Source organism: Oryza brachyantha, chromosome 3 (genome assembly GCF_000231095.2).
Source record: "Oryza brachyantha chromosome 3, ObraRS2, whole genome shotgun sequence".
NCBI classification, from domain to species: Eukaryota; Viridiplantae; Streptophyta; class Magnoliopsida; order Poales; family Poaceae; genus Oryza; species Oryza brachyantha.
The window spans coordinates 1,285,705-1,311,358 of NC_023165.2; the positions used below are offsets into that span (position 1 = coordinate 1,285,705).

At 38.0% G+C, this 25,654-nt stretch overlaps 1 protein-coding gene across 4 annotated transcripts; it reads right to left on the bottom strand.

The window, feature by feature from the left end:
• Positions 1–86: 86 nt before the first annotated feature.
• Positions 87–20,950, bottom strand: LOC102702358 (callose synthase 3-like). Of its 4 annotated transcripts, XM_006649254.3 has the most exons (44): positions 20,365–20,950; positions 20,057–20,200; positions 19,746–19,979; positions 19,181–19,281; positions 18,517–18,641; positions 18,351–18,444; positions 18,108–18,218; positions 17,910–18,026; positions 17,694–17,786; positions 17,459–17,550; positions 15,209–15,335; positions 13,709–13,846; positions 13,540–13,616; positions 13,385–13,475; positions 13,165–13,278; positions 12,825–12,939; positions 12,247–12,581; positions 11,458–11,510; positions 11,266–11,326; positions 10,406–10,487; positions 10,283–10,332; positions 10,033–10,119; positions 9,095–9,229; positions 8,898–8,995; positions 8,727–8,811; positions 8,186–8,346; positions 7,946–8,069; positions 7,165–7,262; positions 6,516–6,651; positions 6,206–6,357; positions 5,968–6,077; positions 5,748–5,870; positions 5,558–5,626; positions 5,209–5,398; positions 4,010–4,157; positions 3,304–3,423; positions 3,082–3,197; positions 2,875–2,958; positions 2,491–2,603; positions 2,133–2,362; positions 1,163–1,960; positions 981–1,031; positions 686–871; positions 87–600 (listed from the first exon to the last, which is right to left on the bottom strand). In XM_006649254.3, exons 3-44 carry the CDS (start codon positions 19,948–19,950, stop codon positions 328–330), a joined length of 5,868 nt encoding a protein of 1,955 aa, XP_006649317.1. In that variant the 5' UTR covers positions 19,951–19,979; positions 20,057–20,200; positions 20,365–20,950; the 3' UTR covers positions 87–327. The 4 variants fall into 4 exon arrangements, with proteins under 4 accessions (XP_006649317.1, XP_015690726.1, XP_006649319.1 ...); XM_015835240.2 differs by lacking the exons at positions 17,694–17,786; positions 17,910–18,026; positions 18,108–18,218; ... (4 more) ...; positions 20,057–20,200; positions 20,365–20,950 and having other exon boundaries at positions 15,286–15,335; positions 17,459–17,484; XM_006649256.3 differs by lacking the exons at positions 17,459–17,550; positions 17,694–17,786; positions 17,910–18,026; ... (5 more) ...; positions 20,057–20,200; positions 20,365–20,950 and adding an exon at positions 15,622–15,740.
• Positions 20,951–25,654: the final 4,704 nt, after the last annotated feature.

The following is a 25,654-nucleotide window of genomic DNA, read 5'->3' on the forward strand; positions in this document are numbered from 1 at the left end:
CCTATACCGTTCCTAGTAACAGCCATTAAACAATACGTACAAACTTATAACACAAGAACTCTATCAAAGTAAATGTTACGAACTTATGTCTTAAACCCCTCATCATTGCTAGAGGTCGTATAAACAAATTCAACATTTACATATGCTGGTCCTTTAATACCTGTACACTATCCAGTTCCATCTTACATTACAAGTAAGAGAGATATTTCACTGCTTGAGTGCAGTTGTAATTACAACAGATACAATATACCCTGTGGAGTATTTACAACGTACATATGCCAGACCACTAAATTTTTAAGATCACAAGCACGAAATGGGAAAAGGAGATCAGTCCTTGTTTTGAGAAGACTGCTCTCGATCCTTCTCCCGCTCCCGATCCTTCTTCTGACCACCAAGAATCCGAGAAATTTGCAGTCCTCTACTGAACGCTTGATTAAAAAGCATACGAGTCTGGAACTCAGATACAAAGGGAAACCATGCCAAAATAGTAATCGGTGTAAACAGTAGAACTCCCATAATTATTTCGTATGCCCGAGCAAGGGCACGAACAGAACCCCATAGCCCTGTTCGTCGAACAAGAGGCTTGCAAGCTTGAGCAATCTGAGAGAGAGAGAGAGAGCAACAATAAGAAGTCAATTGAAGCACAAAGACGCAAACGAGCAGCACTACTAGGAGAAAGACAAACCAGTAGTATTCCCCATCCGGTGGGCAAGAATGCCAGAAAGCACACAAATATATCTTGTATGGTCATGTGAAGAATTACTATCAGTACAATCAAGATGGCGGTGAATGAAACAAATATCATAAACTTAATCAGACGGAAGAACAGCTGAAAATCGGCACTAAATCTCCGCCTTCCTACAGATACAGTCTGAAAACAGTAAAAGCAAAATAAGTAAGCAGAATTATAACTATAGTTGAGATGCTATGGACAACAAATAGTGTTGTTAATGGCCACCACCCATCAACATTTCTCTCACCTTCATAACAAGCAAAACCACCAAAATAACGAGCCATGAAATTAAATATACCTGGAACGAACAAAGTAGCAAAAAAAACAACCACCCATCATTTGCTCAATCAAAATGCAGTTCTTATAATCTTTCAAAAAATGCAGCTTTAGCAGAACAATAAAAATCAACATGGAGGGCATACGGCATACCAATATACTTTTGTTGCTGCCTGTGATATTTAAGTGGTAAACAAGGCCATACTGGTATATGAAAAACCTCAGGGACAAAATTATCTCAACAAAAAGTCCAATTGTTCCAGAATACTTCAAATGGTCTAGCTCGATCTCCCACCAGGATTCCCAACTCTTGTCAGGTGACACACCAATGCCACCACGATTGCTGATCCACTTATTCCAATCAGACCAATCATCCACAATTTTTGTCCACTCAAATCCCGAAGGATTGAACAGGAAGGGTGCAAATAGCCATGTCAACACTAGGAACCACATAGAGAATGTAACGAAGATATAGGCAATGGTTGAGCGGTATGATTGACCAAATAGTTGGTAAATGATGAGCAGAATCAACAACTCAATGCCTTTAACAAAGTGACTGCGAGAATAAAGCCTGTAGTTCTCGGCAAACTTAGCATGAAAGACAACAAAGCCCCTACCAGTAGCTCTGTACTGAGCACCTCCATGGAGCAACATTCGTCCATAGTAGTGAGTCTTAGTGCCAAGTGAAAATGTAAAGAACACAGCTGCCAATTGCAGGTTCATCATGATAAATTCACTTAGTGCTTGACCAAATCCTTTTTCAAGGCCAATTTCCATCATCATGGGCAGGGCCATCAGAAAACCTAGCTGAACCAGAGATTGCGAGGCAAGAGCAACCTGAAGGGGGTGGTTATGAATGTACCTCCTTTGCGTTGAAAGCCCTTCTTCAAGCCCACTGAGAGTAAGATAAAGGCGTCCATACAGAAAAACATAAACTGTGACAACTGTCAGCTGTAGAAGAAGTGAAAGGTATTAAAAACAATGAAAAAAATTGCAAATACAAGTTATTGTAGATTAGGCAATTGGAATTAAGGCCTCATATTATGAGAATATCAACATCAACCAACAAGGAGATATTAGGACCAATCTTTAGGGAGTGTAAACGGAAGTAAAGCAGACATACCAGAGTACTGAAATAAAATCCCACAGTAGTGAAGTAGCACGAAAGCATTCTGAAGAAATCGAAACGGTGTCCAAGCCGGTAGATATCACGGCTAAGAGTCTGCTCTCCGCTTCCATTTGCTACCTTAGCCTCAAACTTAGAGATCTGGTTTAACCCGACATCTCTTCCTTTGCCAACTTGCACATATTCATGATGTGTTACATTCCCCCCACGGAGAGTTGAATTATAACCTGTAATATAAATACACTAGGGGCATTACTCCAGTTCCTGACTATCCTGTTACTTCTAGGAAGAAATTAACACTACAGTGCATATGTATGTAGTTATTCCTACTGCTTAAATCTTTGAGGAAATAAACCTGCAAAAATATCTTCACTCAAGTTGATACTCTTTGATGCCTTACTGACACCTCCTCTTGTTAAATGGAAAAGCCTATCGAATACATCAGGATGGCCATAGTGGAATCGAACCCTGCATAAAAGTATTAACAACTTTAGATGCAATCCAAAATGGAAAACTCTGTAGTTTCTTAATGACTAGGTTAATATGTTTATACACTAGCAAATGACATGACCTACTTCATCACATGAAATTTCAAATTAGAGAAGAAAACAAGATACGATTGCTTAGCCTTTTGCTTGTGATTGATAACACTGTTTGAATAAATATTCTAAATAATATATTCATTTGAATGTATAACAAACAAGTGAGGGAGAAATAGTCAGGTAGGAGATGATCTCACTTAAGAGGGTTTGCAAGCAGCCGTTGCCCAATAGTCACAAAACTATGTTCCTGATTTGACATAAACCATGCAAGGGAAGAGACACTGCATAATTGAAGAACAGAAAGGTGTGAGAATGCATAACTAACAGTATCAGGAAACTCAATTGAGTAACAAGATGAATAGATAACAAATGTGAAAACTAAATTTAGCAACACTCTTATCAACCTGCCAGTAAAAATGTGCTCCCTAACTCCAAGTATAGATGGGCGCCGAACTCCATGTTCTGTAAGGAACTCTTGAAGCAAATTTCTCATTTTAAGTGCTTCTTCCATATAATTATCCTACAATTAAAGGCTTATACAAGTAAATATGAGTTTAAATGGAAGCATAAGTGCTAAGTGCACCTCCTTTGGAGAAAATGGCATCATAAAGTATGATTCTACATACCTGGTTCATGTCTATGGTTTGCAGGCCTTCACCACGGGTGAAGATTATTGCATGATTTTGATTTTCAGGTTTTCCCTCTCCCAAAAGTGCAGGTCCTGGAAGTTTTATCCGGTATATAACCTTGAAAACATGAAAAATGCAAATGTTGCAGCTTCACAGGCTCACAAAGATTGACTAATATTTTCCGCAAAAAGAAAAAGAAATGAACAGACATTTGACATAATGTATTGGTACCAAAATATCACACTTGAGCCATTTTTATAAAAGAAAGCCCATAACTTCCGGCATTTGTTCGCAAAAGAAGTTTCAAGAATAGAAGTTGTGCAGGATGTTCCTAAAAGTCTGTCAACATCCACTTGAACCTTTAAAAGTTGACTTCTTGTGCGCCTATCAGTTAGAGGATGATAAAATAACACTGGAAAATTATAATAATTGACAAGCTGTCTTTTTGAGAGAAAAGAATATTTGACAAGTGGACATTCCACTTTGGGATACCCGTAGTAGATTGTTGAGAGTACCTCTTCCAATCTGAATTCTGCTGTGTCTATTGCTTTGTATTACTTGTCAGAAATAGGCTGGGAGTCCTTTAACCCTTCTATTAATACTGTTTTTGTGTAACATGATTTGCCAAATTTTATGCCCCTCATTATACCTATCAAATAGAAGTACCGTTACCTAATCAAGTTTTTTTCTGACCAGGAATTACCTGATCAAGATTTTGAACTGGACCTGTAGATTCAGAATCCTTAGTTAGAGCAACCTTTACCAAAGTTGAGTAATAAGCAGGCTCCATTTTCTTTTCTCCTACCCTATCTTCTACCTGATCAATATATGCTACACGAAGAGAAGGGTACCTGCAAGAAATTTATCGCTAACAGTTAGATAGCAGATAACAACTTGAGACAGAAGGAACGAACTACATTATCCAATCATGGAAAATACTGTTTTTTTTTTTGACGTAATGGAAAATACTGTATTATCATGTCTACAATTGTGCAGATTCTGTGTGCAAGGTTCAAGGGAAATTTCCATTGGTTGATGCGGATGAAAGAGTGATATGACTGCAAAGTATCACGATCAAACATGGGCATTAAGAGAATGAAATACAAATTTAAATTCCAACAACCGAACAGCGTATTGGCATTATTGTTTCATCTCTATTTCTTCCAATACAATTCAGCTTAATCATGCACCCACAAAAATACCTCCCATATGCCGAGTAGAATTGTTAGATATTTGGAAACTTGCACGCTAAGTTCAGACAGGTTAGATTATATTATTATATCCCTAGTGTACACCTGATGCGGCTAAAAAGTTCAAATCCATAATGATATGCAACATTGAATGGATTAATTATATTAAACTCTCTACGTCCCAAAAGTATATCTACTTATAGCGTTCACAATGTCCTCGAATATAACAACTTCTTCACCTAGGGTCTGTTTGGTTCATAACTAGGCTTGCCTTGCCTTACTTCAGTAAAGTGTGGCGAAGAAAACGAGCACCAAAAGTTAAGCAAACTGTGGCTAGAGACTAAGTCTATAACTGTTGGAATAAGGTACTAAGAAACTGTGGCAAGTCAACGTCATAGCATGAACCAAACATGTCTTAAAAATTATGGTGTGAGTAACATGTGGCTTGGCAACTTAGGCATGAACCAAACTGGCTCTAATCTCTCATTTCAACCAATCACAACATCTCTTATTTAAATTTCTCCTCCTAGTTCATCATCTCAACCAATCATAATGATCCCCTATTTAATTTCACCCCTCCCCTTAATCCCCATGAAAAACTCCATAAGTGCTTATATATTGGGACAGAGGTTGTAGTAAAAAGCAACTAAAACATGACTACTTAAGTAATCTCTATCTATAGTATTCAGGTAAATGCAATATTGTTATTTACGTTCTCATCAGCTGTAATATGTCTTGGGCATTAGGAAGAGCAGCACGCTTGTCATTTCCATACTGCTGGCATGATACCACATAGGTAAATTTCATATCAGCCACTGCTTCACATTGCGCAAGCAAGGACCGCTGTAATTTCCATTGTTCATCAGATACTGACTCGACTGCTTTATACCCTTCCATGAGATCTGCAGGGCGGGAAAAATAAATAGATAAGAATCGTTCTGCAAACCATAAACCCATGCTTGCATTGTACCCCCCTCCCAAAAAAAAAAACTCTTAACAGTTAACACACACCCAAGAACATGAGGCAAGCAAACACCTCGCACAGACATGGGTGTAATTACCTTCATATTTGGCCATATCTAGAAATGCTTCAAGAACCAAGGCTTTTCGGTAGTACATCATTCCTCTAACTGTTTCAGATTGATCAGGTACAAATTTAGAAACCATCAAGTGGTATAAATTTGAGAACCTTTTTTTGGAGGAAAGATCATTTAATTGATCCAGACTTTTTAGGAAACTAATCAGCAATACCTGTTCGAGCTAATGTTTGACCTCTGTATGAAGCCCACAGACGAAGCTCCTCCTCCTTCATGTCTTCATTCTCTTTGAGTTGCTCATCCCAACCAACCCTTTGCTGAAAGTTCTTCCATTCATCTACATATATATGCAAAATAGGATATAGTAAACGCCAGAAGTCAATAGAAGGCACTCATATTCTACATCAGGACAAGGGAATAAGTTTCTTCTCAACCTGGGTAAATTTTCTGTAGGTAGAATAAGGTGGAAACTCCATCTTCATTTTCCTCCTGAAGCTCTTTTATGGAAAAAAGAACAGGTTCATTGTAATACGGGGTCAATGCACTGCAGATAGAAACAAACCTTAACAGTTTGAGACAATGGTGCCATGAGAATACTGAACATACAAGGCACTGCAAAGGTAATGTCGAAAGGAGCTCACAGAAATTAATGTGTAGCATACAAGGACTTACGAAAATGAAAGCATGTTTCTGACTTTGGGAGCATCAGGCATGTCCATAAACAAAGAATTGGTGAAAAATGTAAGACGCCTTCTAGCCTCCAGATTTGAGGGGACATCCATGGCAGACTCTTTCACAGTGAGTAATAGTTCCAGCCTTTTTATCTGCAGCAAGAATGAAAGTAATGTTGACATGCATTTAGAATGAGGAAGCTTAGCCAACAACAGCAAATGGTTCAGTCTAAGATAAGTGCACCTGATTACCTGAAGCACATGGGCAAACACAACTCACATTCACAAATTCATAAATTTCAGACACTTACCTTTTCTATCCAGGCATCTGTGAACGGTAGAGGGAACTTGATAGCTCCAGTAGGTTGGAACAACTGATATTCTTGATCCCATGTCATCGTCCCTTCAGGTCTTTGGTATGCACCACCATGACTTGACTCCAAAAAACTGTCATGTTGCAAACAAATTAAACAATGACAAACTGCTCGAGGTTTGAACAGAAGCAATCATGTCATACCAAAACTCATAACAACATCATTTATTCATATCTTGTCTATTAGCATTCATGTTTTTTCTTTCCTGCACATCCACCAGTCCTGTTTGCTAAAACTGCACAAATATTGCACATGGTAGTGAAATATTCACTGTCATCTCACTCACTCTATTCAAGAAGCATGGTGTTGATTTTGTAATAGGTTGTGTGTGAACTAAAATTTCTTATTTCATCAACTGCTGAAAATAGTGCTTTACGTTTCTTTTATTCCATTTGGCGAAACCTTGTAATAAGCTGCGTGCATCTCTGGGTGAAGAAGCAAGGATATTTATCCCATCATCTAAGAAAGGTAAAATATTCCAGATTTTTATTGTCTATGGAAAAATGCTACAACAGAAGCTGCTCATATAATGGTTCAGTACTTCACCCTCATGATATTTGCACATGTTTTAGGACAATATTTGTACCTAGGAAGTTGGTCTTCCATTATATCTCTTGTTACAACCTCCAGCATATCTTGGAAAATTTTTATGACAGCATCCCTATCGTCCTTATCATTTTTCACCTGATATATAATAAAACAAAGATAATGAGACAAACAAGAATCTGGTATACACACATATGGATATACTCCATTAAGTTCGCCTGTACAACAAGCATTGTGAATTTGATCAGTAGATAGACAGTCAACCATGAAAAGACAAGCATGTTTCTTTCCATATTGCATCCATTACTCCATTAAGATAAAATGCCCTTGTTTTCATCACTATACGCACAAGAGTGGCAACCAGTAGTCCTTTGTACTGAAATACTTTCCAGCAATATAACTTTATCGTTTAGATCTTATTATAAAATAATAGCAAAATGTCCATAAGTTGTTACAGGATTTTAAAAAATTCATCGACATATCACAAATAAGGACACTTTTTAGAACTTATTTTTAAAACTAATTAAGGTTTCAATATTTTTTAAATTTTTCAACCATTGCTTTTGGACTAATAAAAGCAAAGGGTAGAGATGTAATATTTGAATGCAAAAAATGCTCTTCAAGCAGGTCCAACATGCCAGTTTAGGGGAGTTGGTGGTGGGGTGGCAGACTCACCACTCCTTTCTTTTAAAGCATATATATTTCAATTATCTAAAACCTGAGGAAAATAAACAGTACATTCTGCGGCAATTGGCTGATAAATGGAAAATAAACTACATCTTAATTTCTTAAAAAAATAAAAAAAAAGATGTTGACCTTACCAAGTATTTTACCAATTCAACAAACTTCTTGTAGAGATCAGGCAAAGCGTGCATATTCAAATCAGTAATAACTTTGTCCTCAGCAATACACTTTTCAACTTCTGCAAATATAGTATTTATAACCCTGAAAAGCATCACAAAATACATGGATCAGGAACCTATTACATAAAAACACAAGCCTTTTAAGTATTCCTTAAAAAGGAAACATAGATTAATAAACAGACAGCCTAGGAGAGAGACCTTTTCTCTGGTTCGCCCTGTACAAGATCCTTGATGATGTTTTTAAATGATTCATAGCATTCTTCAATTGCACATTTAAAATAATAATCGTTGTCAAGCCTCTTTTTCAGGTCACGGTCCTTGCGATTGCTATCTTTAGCCATGTCAACTGCTATGGGGATCTAGCATTCACATTGTTCAAAACAGTAGTGAGGTTTGCTGCAAATAAAATATACTCCCTCCATCCAGAAATATAGCAACCTAGTATTGGATTAGACATATCCCAAAACTACAAGTACAAATCATATCCTCTATCCAAACTTGTAGTACTAGGATATGTCTAATCCAGCACTATGTTGCTATATTTTTTGACAGATGGAGTAAACAAAATATTCTCTCCGTTCCATATTATAAAGCTTTCTTGCCTTGCTTAGATTCATTTGTATGTTAATGAATCTAGACAATATACAAAACATATACGTTGATACATGGACGAATCTAAGCAAATCCGGAAAGTCTTATAATACGGAACGGAGTGAGTAAAACAGAAGCTGAGAAGAACCTTGCTGGCAAGCAAAAAAGGAGGCCACTGCATAACTCCAAGAGCCTGATCAGCCACATATGGAACAAGCAGCAGCTCCTTCTCCCTGTGTTAACGTGGGTAGCCACAAGTTTAAGGGTAGAAAACACAGATCCAATTGGAATTTAGTAGTCATCCGTGCTATCCAATCACCTGTCATTTATAAGGTCCTCTTCTCGAAAGCTAGTCACAATTTCATTCCACATCTGTGCAAATCTTGCAGCTATCTTTTCCTTGTCTGTGTGCTTCCTCTAAAATGTTGTGACAGTAATGGCAAATTTCAGAAGATTGGTGAGTCAATAAATATAATAAATAATGTATAAATATGTAAATGAAGTATAGAGAGACACCTCAAAACGATTGTGCAAATAAGACTTTAGACCCTTCTTCCGTTTTGCATCAGATTCTTCAGCCGGAATTAGACATGCATTAAAGGCTACAGGTATTGAATCAAAGCGAGATCGCAGCATTCCTAGGGTGCGGATCTGTCTCACCAGAAAAGGGAAAGGGAGTGTAAATAATTTCTAACAGATGCAGTCATTCAAATGAAACCCATAGGCAGTGGTACAATAATGTTGGGGGCTGCACTAGCAAGTAGCAACTTAATGAGTGCTCTTATTTTCTGCGAAGAACTAGGGGTGATTGTTTGGCTTTTTCCCTTTTCAGGGAAAAGCCAAACAACATATTTGCAAATGGAAAAGATAATTCATGAGTACAACTTTTATACACATGTTCTGATGTTCTTAACGATCTAAGAGTCAAGGCTGAAAAATAAACTACGATGAAAAAACTCCAAAATCTACTTCAAATTAAAGGCTAAAAATTTAAATTTTGGCTTATAAGCATAAGAAGAAGCGAAAAGATGGGGCGGATTCAATTAAAAGAAGGTCAGAAAGAAGTCAAGTACCTAATCAAGTCATTGACACCAGTTATCTAAATAAAAATTGAAGCGAGGTTTTTTGTCTACAGATACCCACCTATTTCATAGGCTAACAACATGCATTGAAATAAACTAAACAGCTATTGCAGTTAGCATGACAATATTGGGACAAAAAAGATTTAAGCGTACTAGTGTACTAAAAATAGGAACTGATCACTGCAACATGGACAAGCTGCTGTACAACAAAAAAAAATAAGCAATATGTTTTGTATTTTCCCATTATACGAGGGGTTTTGTTGCATATTTGCCTAGGTGTATATATTTGGCCCTAGAGCACCAATATGAATACAGGTGCTCTTCATAACAAGATCCACATATAGATATACAGAATATAAAAGGAAAAGTAACCTCTCCAAGTCGTTGGAAAGCACCATAAATTCCACCAAGCAGTGTGGAGAAGATTGTATACCAAATTTGTGTATCCATGAAATAGACCTGGAAAGCAAACAAGAATGCACAAAATAATTGTATAATTCCTTCTACATCACAAAATCTAGCTTATTATAGTAATCTTGATACAAACAAGTGGAGCTAAGCTACCTAAGCTAAAACAATGCAAGTGCTTAAAAACTTTACAGGAAAACAAAATAGGTCGTACCAAAATTATTGGAGCCCAAAGTGCAACCACAACACCAATGTTTCCCTTTTCTACATTACACAAAATTTAGGGTTCTTATAAACTAATAGTAACCAGCAGATGTCGTTTGAGTAACACAGTTACCTTTTGGGAAGAACTCGTGCCACTGAAAAGTGTGTATAGGCAACTTCATGATATCCTTGGTAGGTTCGATGAGGGGCTTGATCTTTTAAGAGAAGTACAAAAATTGAGTTTCTTCACAGTAACAAGGTAAGCTATGTAACTATACTTCCTTTATAAAGACTCCGATGGTCTACTTCATTGTAGTTTTACATATTACCCCTTGAACTTGAAATTGCATAACCAACTCTAAATGGATAGCCACATATAAAATTAAATTAAGGTGAGTAATTCCTATAGCTAAAAGGTAGGCACATGTTTCATTAAAATATATGGTTTTATTTATTTTAGGCAGTATTATGATATTTTTTTTCTTTTTATCTGTAGCAAAGTACAGTCATTTAGTTAGTATGAAAAAATATAGCACTCCTCATAATCTATTAGATTCAGCACAATCCCGTGATTTCAACATGCAAATCCCCTTAATTTTTGCTTCAATGACCATATAATGATGATTTCCATGTCCAATTTTATCAGGTGGATCTTGTGTGCGTCACATAAATCTATGATAACATTACACTATAGGTTTCTAGACTTGAAGAGAGGGTCCAACTGATTTTAAACTTGGAAGCAGAAGGTCCAAAACTTGTTGAATGCCGCTCTGCAAACTTAAAAACTGACACCTATGTTGCAAAGGCTTATTTCATCTGACAGAAGTTATTACATGGAAACAGAACAGATTATTGTATACGTGAAACTAGTGGGGGATCATTTAAATTGATGATCTAGTGTGTCCAAACAAAACTGCAGTTCCAAATCCACAATAATCTTGGCCAAATGGAGTTACTGAGATAAACCGAATTGGAAAGTATACAAATAGTTACCTCCACGTAATAGCTAAAAGCAAACTTTATCAAAAGAAGAGCAATCCAAAACATGGTGTACCTAGAAAAATTGAGACAAGATCCTTCTGTTAACATGAACCCATGCAATTATAGTTGTATAATTAAACGTTAGTGTGTGTAATCATCAATACAATATGTGTTACGTAATGAACAGTAATGCAGAGTTCTTACATGAAAAGTGAGAAGGCACTTTCATGCATTCCTCTACCAACAAATAGACGAGGCTGCACAATACACACAGCATAAGTTCACAATGTTCAACTAGATCAGAAATTAACTGCAAAAATAGATGAGGCTGCACAACACACAAAGCATAAGTAGCACTAATATTAAGGAGTTCGTTACAAAATAAAAATAATATAGATATCAAACAAGTCGTTAAATCAATGAAATAAGAACTAAATCAAAATAATCCAGAAAAAATGAACGGTAGTGCGTTCAAGAATACTAACTGAATATTTTTAAATCCAAAAAATCGTAAGTGTAAAATGAGAACTGTTAGAAGGTTGTATTTTTCAAATCCATTGTTTCTTTATATTCTAATTTTTACGCAAAGAATATTATTTCTTTATTTCTAAATAAATCATATTTTTATTTTTGTTAAATCATTTTACTAAAAATAACTTCCAGATGCTGTTTTTCTCTTTCGTCAAGAGTTATTACTTATATTTCTGGCCCAAAAGTGCATTTTCGCTTCGCGATATTAGATCCCCTCACTCCTCAGGGAACTCACAATCATCATATCCACATTATCTTAGTCAGTAGAACTCATTTTAGTTAACTGTAGTTTACAGAAGGGAATAAAGAATGACAGGTTTATTCCTCGCAAAAAGAGAATAACAAGTTCATGCTTAAATTTTCTTGATGGGTAAAAGTGATATAATTTAATGATTTTAAAACAGAATGTTGATAAAATGAAGGTATCATGCAATTCACTCAAATGTAATTATGTAAATTTACCTGTGACCACCACATGATAAACCTCACTAACTTGTAGTCTGAACTTTCAAGTATCCGCCGAAGAAATGGGAGAAGAAAAAGAACAGCAGCTAGCATGCTGGGCGACAAGTATATAACTACTGCAAGGACAAAGAGTGATGGGTGGTTTTGACCATTTCCAAACCAGCTTTTAATGGCCCTAATAACTCCTGTTGGATTCTCCCAAGTGTATGCATATGTAACCGGCAGTAATACTACCCACAATGCTGCTAGTGTGAACTTCAGAACATATCTCAGTTTAACTGCAAATTCCATTGTCCGCCTGGCCTTCCAATTAAAGATTATATCAAGTGTAGCTGTAAATACCAATAAAAAAAATATTTCAGATCACAAGAAATTATGTAACAATTATGAAAGCAGTTGTACAATCTTGTGCTCACTCAAAGATCTTATCACTGCACAAATATAAATAGGAATGACTAAATATCCAAATTTTCTCACAGAAAATCTAGTGTTATGTTCTTTACATGCTTCATTCATTAACCAATTAGAGAAAATAAACTAGCTTCTTAATATAATTATTTCGTGTTTTTCCACACCTTGCCCGAGATTTAGAACAGCAGAAGTGATAAATATGCTCAGAATCTTCTTGAAAACCACCGGATCAAAAATATTGCCTAGAGAGCCTCCATTCCAAGCCAGAATTACCATAACCTAGCATAGAAAGATCAGTAGGTAGATGAGAATTAGTAAAAATGATTTTATAGGTAACTATTCTATGCATAGGATGCTCAGTTGCCTTTCATATAAAATATTTTTTAATTTGCACACTTGAATCATCAAGAGTGCAAAGGTAAATAATATTCTGAGATCTGCAAACACTGAAAACTAATATTGACTCTCTTTAGTGCAAAGGTAAATACAAATGGAGGCTGATACCTGAAGAGCTAGAATAAAGAAACTCCACATTCTATCGAAACTCCTGAATATGTGCCAAAAGGAGCGTAGCTCAACAAAGTTGACCTTTCCTTTCTGCTTTTGAATTCTTGTGGTCTGCAAATAGGCAATTATACTAGATATTGGTTCGAACCACCCCAAAAACAAAACTACGCAAGAAAAAAAGGGCATGCCACTAAAGTAATAACTAAAGTGGGCTCACTTCATTTATTTGATCAGGTGAATTTAAATGTTGGCAAAAGAAATCAGCATTAGAACGCATAGGCCAACCTAACCGAAAGCAGTCAGCAGACCTGCAAATTAAAGAATGTAAGATATAGAGAACAGGGGCAAAAAGGCATAAATATAAACTAATACCAGAAATATTCATTAAGATCGTCATAGTTTCTCCACTCAGAATGATTTCCCTTTTCCCTTTTGCTCCTTTCAGCTTCCTGAGGAACAATAGCAAAAAACTAAATTATGCAAAGAAGCGTAAAACATATATTGAGCAATGGAATGATAGTTGAGAAAAAAAAAAACATACTTTTGCTACGGTAAGGTAAATAGGAGTAACAACTTTCTTCAGAAAGGCTTCTTTTTCACCCCCATAGGCTGGCTTCACATATTCACCCGTCAAGGTACTCACGTTTCCAACTAGCATACCATACATTTCAAATGCCATCTATAGAGTTATTAGAGCTGTCAGCACTTTGATAAGCTATTGAAGTTCAACACAAACATTGTCGTGGACACAATAGAATAAAAGATCTAAGCCAAATGCATTCTTAGAAGGAAAAAAATACTTATACTAACATAATACAGAACCCCACGAATATAGGTTGATACCGTTGCAAAATAAGACTATCTATATGATAAATTATATCTTGACAGAACAGGTCGTAGAGTTGAACTGTAGATTAGTATTAAATTTACTCAATATGAATGACCACATTTATCATCTTATTTACATAAAAGAATTTACTTAAACCAATGTTGCTCATGCATACACTTAGCATTTTTAGTTGCCGTTCTTAACACCTTATGAAGATTGGTCATTCATGAAACAATAATTACAAAAAAAGATGTGTAGATTATGAGTTATGTGATCTCTTATACAAAGAAAAACATACAATTTTAATTCGATTTTAACGAAATGAGATGTCACAACTCACAAGAGCTAGTAGAGTTGCATGGAGTGAATCATATCAAAGATAAACATCATAATTGAGCTATGTTATGATGCAGTGTTTGTGTAATTGTATTGTTCCAAGAATTGTATTGCAGTGTTGATACTTGTTACTGTACATGTAGCCACTATGCCACATTCTTTCTAGATCCTCATATGGCCAATGGTATCAATAAAATATGAAACAGGGTAGGCAATAAGAAGATTATCAGCATTTATTTTTACCAAATTACCTAGAAAATATTCGGCGACAATCGAATTAACATAGATATGGCACTAAACTACAAATCACACATTCATACCTGATGATTATTCATCTAATAACCCCCTGCATACTGAATTTTATAGCAATGACATATTGCTTTAGTTATCATAGTCTTATTCCTAAAAATACATTAGTTGGCTAGTTGCAAATGAAGAAACTACACTCCAAACTGCTTACCTACATGTTTGTTCATGCACCAGCCCAGAATTGTGCTAACAGGTCAAGTGGATATAAAAATTTTGGCCTCGCGCATGGTTAAGACAAATCAACACTAATGTTTCAAGTGTGCACATAATGAAATAAGTTGATGGCATACTCTGTGCATCCATTTGCACTAAAAAACATTTTTTGTTTTATTCATCATAAAACACATTGTTTTTGCAAGCCAATACGAGGTAAATGCTTGACAGTAAGCTGTAAATAAAGTAATTATCCTACATAAGTCAATACATGACCATGGACCAGAAATTTAATAGTTTCATGCTGAAAACAAAAGAGATAGTCATAAAGTCAATCTGACAGCTAAACTATGGATATGCATTTAAGTAAAAGGAGGATTTAAGATGCAGAAAGTTGCTTTTTTCACACCATACATGATGGTATATGTAGCAAATGCATTCCGGCATAAATCGCAAATTTGCAGCTTCACCCCAGATAAGAAGGTACAGACCCATATAAAGCAGTTTACGTTGTTGCACTTCCTGCTGAATTGTTGGCAACCTGTCATCAAGAAACATAATGGAACATTAGATAACAGTAGGTGTTCAGCAAATGCAGTGCATCAGTTTTTTTATCCTTTTTTTATGAGGAAAAATAGCATTTATCCCTAGCTTGGAATCTGGTCCATATTACATCAAATTTTTCAATGATTATTTATCACTTTTCATAATTATAGCACATAAATATCTTGAAAGAAGAGGGAAGTTGTTTAAAAAACTTGGGCTTCATCTTTTCGCTTTTGCTTATGTTTATAAGCCAAAATTTGAATTTTCAACCTTAAATCTACCTATGAAGCCTATTTCCTGGGATCAATCAAGTCTGATTCTTGGGAACACATTTGGAAGAGTTGGGCTCCTCTTCGCTGCAAGTTCTTCATTTGGTTGGCCGTCAATGATGCTGGACAGCTGACCGGCTTGCAAAGCAAGGACTGCAGCACCCAGTGGCCTGTCCCCTCTGTGATCAAAATGAAGAAACAATTCAACACATTCTGGTTGCTTGTAATTTTTTCCCGTCAAGTGTGGGCACAAGTGTTCTTGAAGCTAGGGATCCCTGATGCAGCACCTCAACCTTCAACCAATAGTTTTATGAGATGGTGGAACCATACCACAAAACACCGGCCAAAAGAAGTGAAAAAAAGGCTCAACTCCCTAGTAATCTTAGTGGCTTGGGAGATTTGGAAGCATCGCAATGACTGTGTTTTCAGTAATACCAGTCCAAGTGTTGCGTCGGTCTTGCCGCCCCGGCAAAAAAAGTGTTGCGTCGGTCTTGTAGGTAGTAGGGTTAGAGAGTAACCTCTGGTGTCTAGCGGGAGCATCTGCCCTTCAAAATATGCTTAGTGGTCTGACAAACCTAGGCAGCTAGTCTGGCAGACTGGTTTGGGGTAAGAATGAGTCTTGTGGTAGGAGAGTTGTCGTCCCTCCCTCCTTCCTTGTATCCTTTTCCTTTTATTTTCTTCCCCTTAATGAAATGAAACCCAATTCTCTTGCATTTTCAAGAAAAAAATTGGAGATGATTTTTGGGTTTTTTTTTTCATCATAGTCTATTTTTCAGCATTTGCTTTTAGATCGCTAAGAACACTTATATAAAAGTTTTATTCACGAATTATTTTTCGTTTGCAAATATTCCATTTGGCTTTTTCAATGGAAAAGCCAAACGATGAGCATCTTGTTGCTTTGATTTGCTGGATTTTTTTTTTGAATAAGGATTTGCTGGATATATGACATGGCTCACTACAGGTTCAAGTCTCCAATTGATAGTGACAGATTGTAACATGCACAGTTCAATTTAATGAGAACTCTTAAATTTCCATACACCTACTGTTTTTGGTTTGCACTAGATATGCCCCCAACATGTAACTATAATAGCTAAAACAACGGGTACCCTAAAACTGAGAGAAAACCCAAAACAGCCATACTCAAGCCCATTCTAGAACCTTGAACTACACTGGAAGACCTTGGAAAATATTTAGCAACCCCATATTTTGGCTTTACGCTAATATATTAGGTGCCTGCTTATTTAGTTCTTTGTTGCACCAGCATCCTCCAATCATGTGCCCACTACCACCCTTCTTGGTCTATTTATAGGTTATGAATTAGGATAAGTAAAAACACCGGAGACTTGGAGAGGCCTTTTTAGCTGATTGGATAAATGCAATGGTGGCTGCATATGGAGATTGAAAAGCACTACACATGTCAATATGTCATGTCCATAAATTCTTTTGTTTATTCCATCTAAGTATCCCCTCATTGTGTGTGTTGAATCGGTAGGGTGTCAACATATGGTTTGAACTTGTAGGCTGACAGATGAGGCGCATGACAGATCCAACCAGTGTCAGATGTTAACAAGTACTGATTGCTCTACATTATAAATTATTTTCCCAATTTTTCACCTTCGCCTTGAATATCTTTCAAATTATGTTACCTTTTGCAAGTGCAGCACACAGAGATTTGTGTGGACTTTCTACAATATTTTGGTTGCTTGTTATGATTTTTCAGTTCATCAAGCAGAGGTAAGATAACATAACACAAAACACTATATCCAAACAGATTTTAAAAAGCAATAAGAAAAAGAATCAAGTACAAAGGAACAGTAATGTAACAATGAAGAGATTCTGAGATAGTCACCAAAGGCTACTCTTGCGATCAAGATATTTGCACCACTTTTTGTAGTTCTTAAACAACTTTTTCATCACTTCATTCAGTGCGTTATCGTCCAACTGCAATGAAAATTGATGAAATCTCAGGCTTCAGAGAAAATAAAAGGGAATAAGAAAATGTTTATGGAAGCATATCAAGGAAAGAAAGTAAGGATTTTAATCTGTTCAGCCTCAGGGTTTGAATATTTTCAGGGAAGAAGAACCTTTGATTGCAGATCAGTCTTTGGATTTCGTCGTATGTGTACGTTAGCAAGAAGTAAAATCAGATGCTCCCTCTGATTGGAAACATTGTCTGTCTGTATATCAAGAAGTCGATGAGACATCAAAAACCCATATAATGGGTAGGTTCAGAGTCAGCATCATAGTTATAAAGAACAAATAAGAAACAAAATATTCAAACAAAATGTGGGCTGCCTTTCCTGAAAGCCAAACATAGATTGTAGCCAATCCAAAAGGTCTTCATTAACCTTGTGCTCATAAGTTTTGGGCCATGGAAGACCTCTAGTATTGCGAAGAGCCACAGCAGCAGCTTGGATCTTGAAAGTGAGAAAGTGTCACAAAGACTTCACTTGGAAATCATTAAGTCAACTACAATAGAAAAGTAATATAAACCAAACCTCGGGAAATTTCATGACTGCTTGATTGCCACTGTCTGGATCAAGAGGGAGTATATTGAAAGGGAGATATATTTTTGTCTTCTCTTTAACTTTATCAGCGGCTTCCAAGATCTAAAGATAGTAAAACATAAGATCTAATTGGTAAACACTACTACTTGGTAGACAAATAATATCCATATGAACATGAATGATGATTAAAGTTCAGCAACAGCCAGGGGAAACAAACAACTTGGTAGGCTATACCTCATGGTCGACTTCAACAGAATGCTGTTGAGTGACTGCTTTTAAAACCTCAAATAGAACATTAGCAGTCTGGTATGCTTTGGTAAGTTGAGCACTGCATGAATGAAGAAATTTTTGGCAACAATGCTGATGACAAGAAGATTATGAAATAATAAATATAACATACCGGTCCGCTTGGTCAGAAACATTTTGAAGTGCTTGAATATATTTCTTATAGTAGTGTTGATAGAAGGATTGTATTTCCCGTGCGTCACTCTTGTGGAACCTTCCTGTCAAGGTGGGCTCATTTTCCTAATGGAAAAAAATAAAGACAAAAGGCTATGAAATATATATATTCCTGAGACCTGATTGGTGTTGTCACCTAAAATCTTTCCACATTTTCTGGACAAAATTTACCATATTTTTTTAGAGCCAAGACTAACATCATACAATGATATAACTCTCAAGAAGCACAATGCAAGTTTCATTTACACGATCATGTACATGGTACAATTATTAGCACATGTGAGGGTGTAAATGTTGAAACATAGTAGCACCAAGTGGTAGCCGGCTATGGGACTATATCTCTACAACTATAAAAATGGATCCAGTGCTTTATCCATAATCTACCCTCCTAGATCATACCAACCGTATGGGCCAGGCCCATTGTAATGCACGGGCAAGTTACAATTAGTATGTATAATTTAAAAAAGGCAAGTAAAGGATACAAGTATGCAGAGGCAAATAGGTAGTCAATGGCACCATCACAGGACAGTTGTAGAATAAAAGCAAAAAAAAAAAATGGACACAAACAGCAACTGACTAGAACTAGAAGTACTTGAAATGCATACTCTTTCAAGCCGTTGCAGAAGAGCCGTCTTGAATTGCCGGACGCCCCGACCACTTGAAGTTGGATCTAACCTGTGAGCCTTTTCAAATGCATAGAATCGGCCTATCCATTATCACAGATATACAAATTAATGTTGTTAAACACATTATGAAGCAGAATAAGATTAGCATACTTTTTTTTCCGGTAATGAGCAATGAGTGGGGACTGTTTCTAAGAGGATCACTAAGAGGACAGTGTTTTTCTTTAAACTTCTTTGGAAAATGCCACTTATAGTGGAAGTGTTGACATAGGGGTCTCCCCTTCTTATCCAAGAAAAATGTGTAAGATAATGATAACATAAAGCATTGTCACCCCAAGGCGGCTCAAGAGAGATGTTCATTTGTGTTCATCAATTTTTTAAAAAAGCAAAACGTTAGCTAGCTTACACACTAGGTGACAGTCCAGTTACTGGTACACCAAAATATGGTCTTTGTATAGTGGAAATACAGAGGACGACTGGAGGTTTTGACTCATGTGCAACCTCATAACAGGAAAATCACCGGGAGGAGCAGGTTGGGATAGCTTACAGAGGTATGCAACTCGAGGATTGGTTCCCTCGACCTCATTGGCAACACGGAGGATGGGCGCGATCTCAACAAGCGACGACGGCACCACCTCGCTGTCAAAGATTTGCTCGCCCAGGTTTACGGCGGTCTGCGTCCTGAGGATGCGGCGCGACCCCGGCGGCTGCATCGGCCCACCCCGAGATAGCGTTCTCGACAAGGACGTCATTGTGATTGCTTCCGATTACCGGGCCTTACCTGCGCACACAAATTGGGGTAAGTTGAGCCTTGACACGATTCTAGAACGCACAAGGAGCTTCAGGGCAGAGATATACCTTGCGGCTCTCGGCAGAGCAATTCTATCCACCAATCACCTGGCAACCGCGCTCGGGACCTAGCCCATGCCTGGGATTCCAAAAATTTCAGAAAGTTCAGAATACCAACGGGGCAACCGGGCAAGCAGAGCTCGGCAACCTGGCCTGCACAAGAGATAGTAACAGTCAAATACTTGTAAACAGCGTTCCCCACACACGTATAAAAATGAAGTGCTATGCTACTAGAACCTTCTAGAACAACGAGGTGGAAGCAGAGGTGGAGGTGATTTCCTTCCTTACGAGAAGGAGTCACGCCTATGTCACCCTACCTCGCAGTCGCAGGTCACCACGGCGCAGCTTCCAGGGAACTCCAGAACCTTCCGTAAGACGACGATCACAATGAGGATTTCATCAGAATGGGAGAGCAATCGTCGAACCCCGGGGAACGCTTAGAATCTTCTAGAAGCCTCCAAACTGATACTAATAAAACTCCGTGCGGATCGCAGGCCAGCGGTTACACCGTACGAGCACCTGGCAGCACCGCGCGCTTGCGGCAAAACCCAGCAACGCCGCACCTACGGGCCACCACGACGGTGACGCGGGACTTCCCGATACCGCCGCAGGAGCGGACACCCGATCACCCCGAAGGCGAGGCGGCGCGCAGGATGCCTTGTCGCGGGGAGGGGAGGGGAGGAGGGTGATCGGCGCGACGCGAGGCGAGGCGGGGGAGCTGGGAGGGAAGGAGCAGTGGAGGGATTTGGGTGGGAAGCGGCCAGTGGGAAGAAGACAGTGGGAGAGGAGAAGGTAGCGTACTTGGGGCCGGAAACTGCGAGCAATTTACGGGCTCTGCCACTGGAAGGCGGGTCGCCGTGGAGTCGTGGGTGCGGCCGTGCGTCCGGCGGTTGCGGCGGTGGCGCTCGTGGTTCCATCAAACACGGCCGTGCGTCCGGCGGTTGCGGCGGTGGCGCTCGTGGTTCCATCAAAAGGCGGACAGATTCGCGTCATCGCCAAGCAAACCACGTCGCCCGTCTCGCTTCCGTCCCAATCTACCTATGGATTATGATTTTTGGTTCACATGTTTTTTCAAGTTTCTTAACTATAAGTGTTTTGAAAAAACTATATAAAAATTGTTCATGGTAAGTTTATCTTAGTCCCCGTTTAGTTTGTGAAAAAAATTGGGTGTTACATTAGACATTTAAAAGAGGTTTTTGGACACGAAAAAAACGAATTTCACGGCTCGCTTAGAAACCGTGAGACAAATCTTTTAAGTCTAATTAATCTATCATTAGTATGTGTGAGTTATTATAGCATTTATGGCTAATCGTGGACTAATTAGATTCAAAATATTCGTTTCATGATTTCTCTCGTAACTGTATAATATTTTTTTTGTTTTATCTATGTTTAATACTCTATGTAGATGTCTTTCATACGATGCTTTTGAGGAAAAATTTAGAAACTAAACAGGTCCTTAATTAATTCAGTTATTTATAATCTTAAATAGCTATTAAAAATTAAATAATCCTTAAATCATTTAATCTCAGCTCTCTTGAGGGGTCATACATGTCTCTATGGCATGTACATGCGCTGCAGTCCGTAGATGCGCACGCCTGTAACTGTATTTAGGTCCGGTTTAGTCGATAACTTCTCCAAAAACATTACATCGAATATTTGACATCTAAATAAAATATTAAATATACATTAACATTAAAACTAATTATACAGTTATGGAGAAAATTAAGAGACGAATCTTTTAAGCCTAATTAGTATATGATTAGCTATAAATGCTATAGTAACCAGCATGTGCTAATGACGGATTAAGTATACTCAAAAGATTCATTTCGTGGTTTTCAGACAAAATCTGAAATTTATCTTATAATTAGACTACATTTAATACTTTTAAATATATGACCGTACGCATCGATATAACCTATCTCCCAAAAAAAATTTAGGAACTAAACACAGCCTTATACGGACCCAGTCTGCAGATATGGAGTGTGTACTGCAGCAGCTTTTTTTTTTTCATTTGCAATTTTGTTTTTGCAGAAACTTTGTTCTTCGCAAGTGTCAGTCTAGTTTTTGCAGCGTCGGACAGCAAGCTAGGCCGTACGGTTGCCTGCGTTAGGTGCCGTGTGCAGCCTACCGAGTCTTCTCGAGAGAAAATAATCAATCGATTGGTGAAAGACGACACCAACCGAAAGTGAAGTGGCGATCCATGGCGCCCAACCGTCCAAGGGGAGCAGATGATGAAATGAACTCTGCACACCGCGCTAAGTTATGATTTAAATCCTATACAAAAGCCAATTTTCATGGAGCGAAGCGGAGGTGAAGTGGCCCGGCCCTTAGGCCATGTGCTCGGGGACGTCTCAGGGGTGCGGAGGCGGAGCCTTGCGGTACGGATTCTATGAATTTTAGGGTTTTATCATATATATATATAGTGTAAGCCGTCGTATGGTGTTGTAACCTTTTATTAAAATAGTAAATATATTTTGCTGGCTGGTGCTCGTAGTTTTTTTTTCTCCTGCTTTATAAGGGTTTTTCACGTTAAATCTTATGTTTTCTAAGATTGACATCATTTATTTGCTTGTTGTTTCGTAACACACTGCAACACCGCCCCATCAAGCACAAGTGTCGTGGACAAGCGGTCGTGAAAGGTACCGATATAATTTCCAGACGGCGACCCGCTCTGTAGAAAGCTCACCAGAATTTATTCTGCCCTACTGCATCACTGTCTCACCAGCTTAGTAGATAATGAGGGGCTCAGGGCCAACTATCATTTCTTCGAATGGTCTCTATTCAGATCATGGGGTCTGATGTTAAGAGGCAACCCTTCCATGCCTTTTAAGAGCGATTAAATGGCAGACGGATACGCATATACGCCGTAACACCCTACTTATACACCTACAAACAAGTCAGTGACACATGTTCAAAGAGATGAATATCATTGATTTATTGTTAAAGACTCGGTTGCATTAATATTCGCGAGCAGCATAATTTGAACATTTACAGCTTTAACTCAAGATATAATGGACCCACTTACCCAAGATCTTAGTGTCTTGTGAGTTGTGATGTTTCAATGCGTTTTGGATGCAATCTCACACTGAAATTTCTGGATCCTGAAACTAACCACAGGTAGGGTCGCAGTCAGGTCAGGTGAGGTCGCTTCAGCCGGCCGAAGAATGTGCATCATGTTCCTCCCTATTCCATCCGTATGTAGATAAATATACTACGACGTTTCTGCAGCGCATCTCGAGTCCATTCCTGCTCCCTATCTTTCGTTGTGGCCTGTGGGATGGGATCTGTTGCTCTTTAGCCGAGAGCGTTTCAGAATTCAGAGATGCATCGCACACATACTTCAAAATAACCTATCTCAAAAATACATACTTCCTACTAGTACATGTTGCTGTCAGAAGTTCAGAACTGATACTACCAGCATACTGTACGTATCAGTTCAGAAGACAAGCGAAAAAAAGTTAGTGCACCAATGAACAGCGCAGATTCATCGTCCACAAGGACGTGCACTTTGTTTATTCCATAGCATATTTATCTTATAGACTCGCTCTTTGTCATTTTATATAGCAACATGCCGAAGAAATTTTAGTCAACAAAGACCTCCTGGTCACTGTGCTGCTGGGTTCGGTGTGTATGGCCTACCATTTTGTCCTACAAAATCAGATGCTGAATGTGACTTCTCTTTTTTCAGTACTATACACATGGCTACAATAATGTTGAGATGAGTATACAATCCCCTTCCTCTTCCCTTTTAATTACTGCATAATTACGTACCTATGTACCGCGAGTACTTTCTCACAAGAAAATATGAACTAAAATATAATTGTAGTACTAAGGTTAAAACAAGCACATAATGCTTAGATTTCATAATGCTACATATACGTTTCATATGAAATTTTATATGAAATGATGTTTTGCAAAAAATAAATCGAGAAGCAAAATCACCAAATTGATATGTCAATTTTCACTTGATAACTTCAAAGTTCAATTTTTATAAATGATAATTTTAATAAATCTCACAGCAAAGCGTGGGATATTTTCTAGTTTAGTAGAAAACTTCGACGTCTAGTTCTACCATTTTCAAAACCAATTCTCTTTTCCTACTGGCAATGGGAGTCACTTATTGGCTCGCAACTATACCTATTAAAAGTTTCAAAATATTATTATTATTATTATTTTGAAAGAGGGTCTTATTACTCTGCAGGATCAAATTAGAATCAAATTTTAACCCAGGCACACGAGCAAGTGCATCCTTCACGAGGAGAAAAGCACCACCATGGACTGTTCTAAAAGAGAAGATATTAGAGCAAGTTCAATAGTATAGCCAACTGCTAGCTCCAATTCATCTATAGCCAATCTAATAGTCAACTCATATAATAGTTACCTACAAAACATTAGTATATGGTCTCACATGTCATACACACAATGTGTCTTGAAGTCCGTGTGCAGCTGGCTGTAAATTAGTAGCACACATCTCTTATCTCTCTCCTCTTATCTCTTTAAAATATACTTATAGCTGGCTTATAGCCTACTATTGTACCTGCTCTTAGGATTGTTATAGTTGACTCCACTGGGCTTTTCTTTTTCCCTGCAAAGTGCCGTATTCCTTTGCTAAAAGAGAAGAGATTAGGATGAACGAGGCGACGGCTGTGATGCGTCGGACCGTCCATGGAAAGAGCCCCCCCACCAATCTGCTGCCATTTCCGGTGGCAGGATAGGAGAACAGATAAACTCGGCTTGAAAGCTACGAAAAAGGCAGCCCATTTCCTTCGGTTACCTGTCTGATCCTACAAATACAAGCAGCCGTTAGGCGAGAGAGACCGACGCAATTCGTACAGGCAAGGCAAGCACAAGCATCTGCCCTCTATTGGCCAACCGGATGGAAAGGATGCTTTGTTTTGGATTAGCATTGAAACCTTACAGCAAGTTTAATAGTATAGTCAACGACGAGCTCCAAATTATCTATAGTCAATTTAATAGTATAATAGTTACCTACAAAACACATATTATACTATAATATCCACTACTACAGATCCCTACAAATATGACGATCCAACCGTGACGGAGATGTTCTTTCGGTGACGGGTCTCGAAGTAAGGCCCATCAAAGATGTTTGTTCCATGACGGGCTTTAGATTAATGCCCGTCACGGATGTCTTGACCTGTGACGGGCAGATGTTTAAGTCCCGTCAAAGAAGTGTTGGATTGGCCTAAGGATCTGATTTCACATGTCATACACACATTATGTCTTGGAGTCTATACTATAGATATAGTTAGCTATAAATCTATAGTTCACTGTTATTCTCTTTTCTTTTTTTTATCTTCTTAAAATATGTGTATAGTTGGCTCATAGTCTACTATTGTTCCTGCTCTTAATGGACAGAAGTGAATCCTTTAATGTAAATGCCCCGGTGACATAGTTGCTGGCATATAGACCTAGGAATAATTGAGTACACATGTTCGGTGATCACGTTCCTGAAGAAAGATCTCAGTCCTCAATGGACTGAGTCACTCAGCACAGTGTGAGCCGGCTGTAATCTTCGGAGCAGGATGTTTCATTCCAACTTGACAAGTGGTGCAATACATCGTAGTTACGTGGGTTGTTCACTTG

Excerpts from the sequence above, each read along its gene's own strand:
- LOC102702358 (XM_006649254.3), bottom strand. The coding sequence starts at position 19,950 with ATGACGTCCTTGTCGAGAACGCTATCTCGGGGTGGGCCGATGCAGCCG. Across the intron at positions 18,642-19,180 it reads TTCTGCAACGGCTTGAAAGA|GAAAATGAGCCCACCTTGAC; the intron begins GTATGCATTTCA and ends TTTTTCCATTAG. Across the intron at positions 18,445-18,516 it reads GTTTCTGACCAAGCGGACCG|TGCTCAACTTACCAAAGCAT; the intron begins GTATGTTATATT and ends TCATTCATGCAG.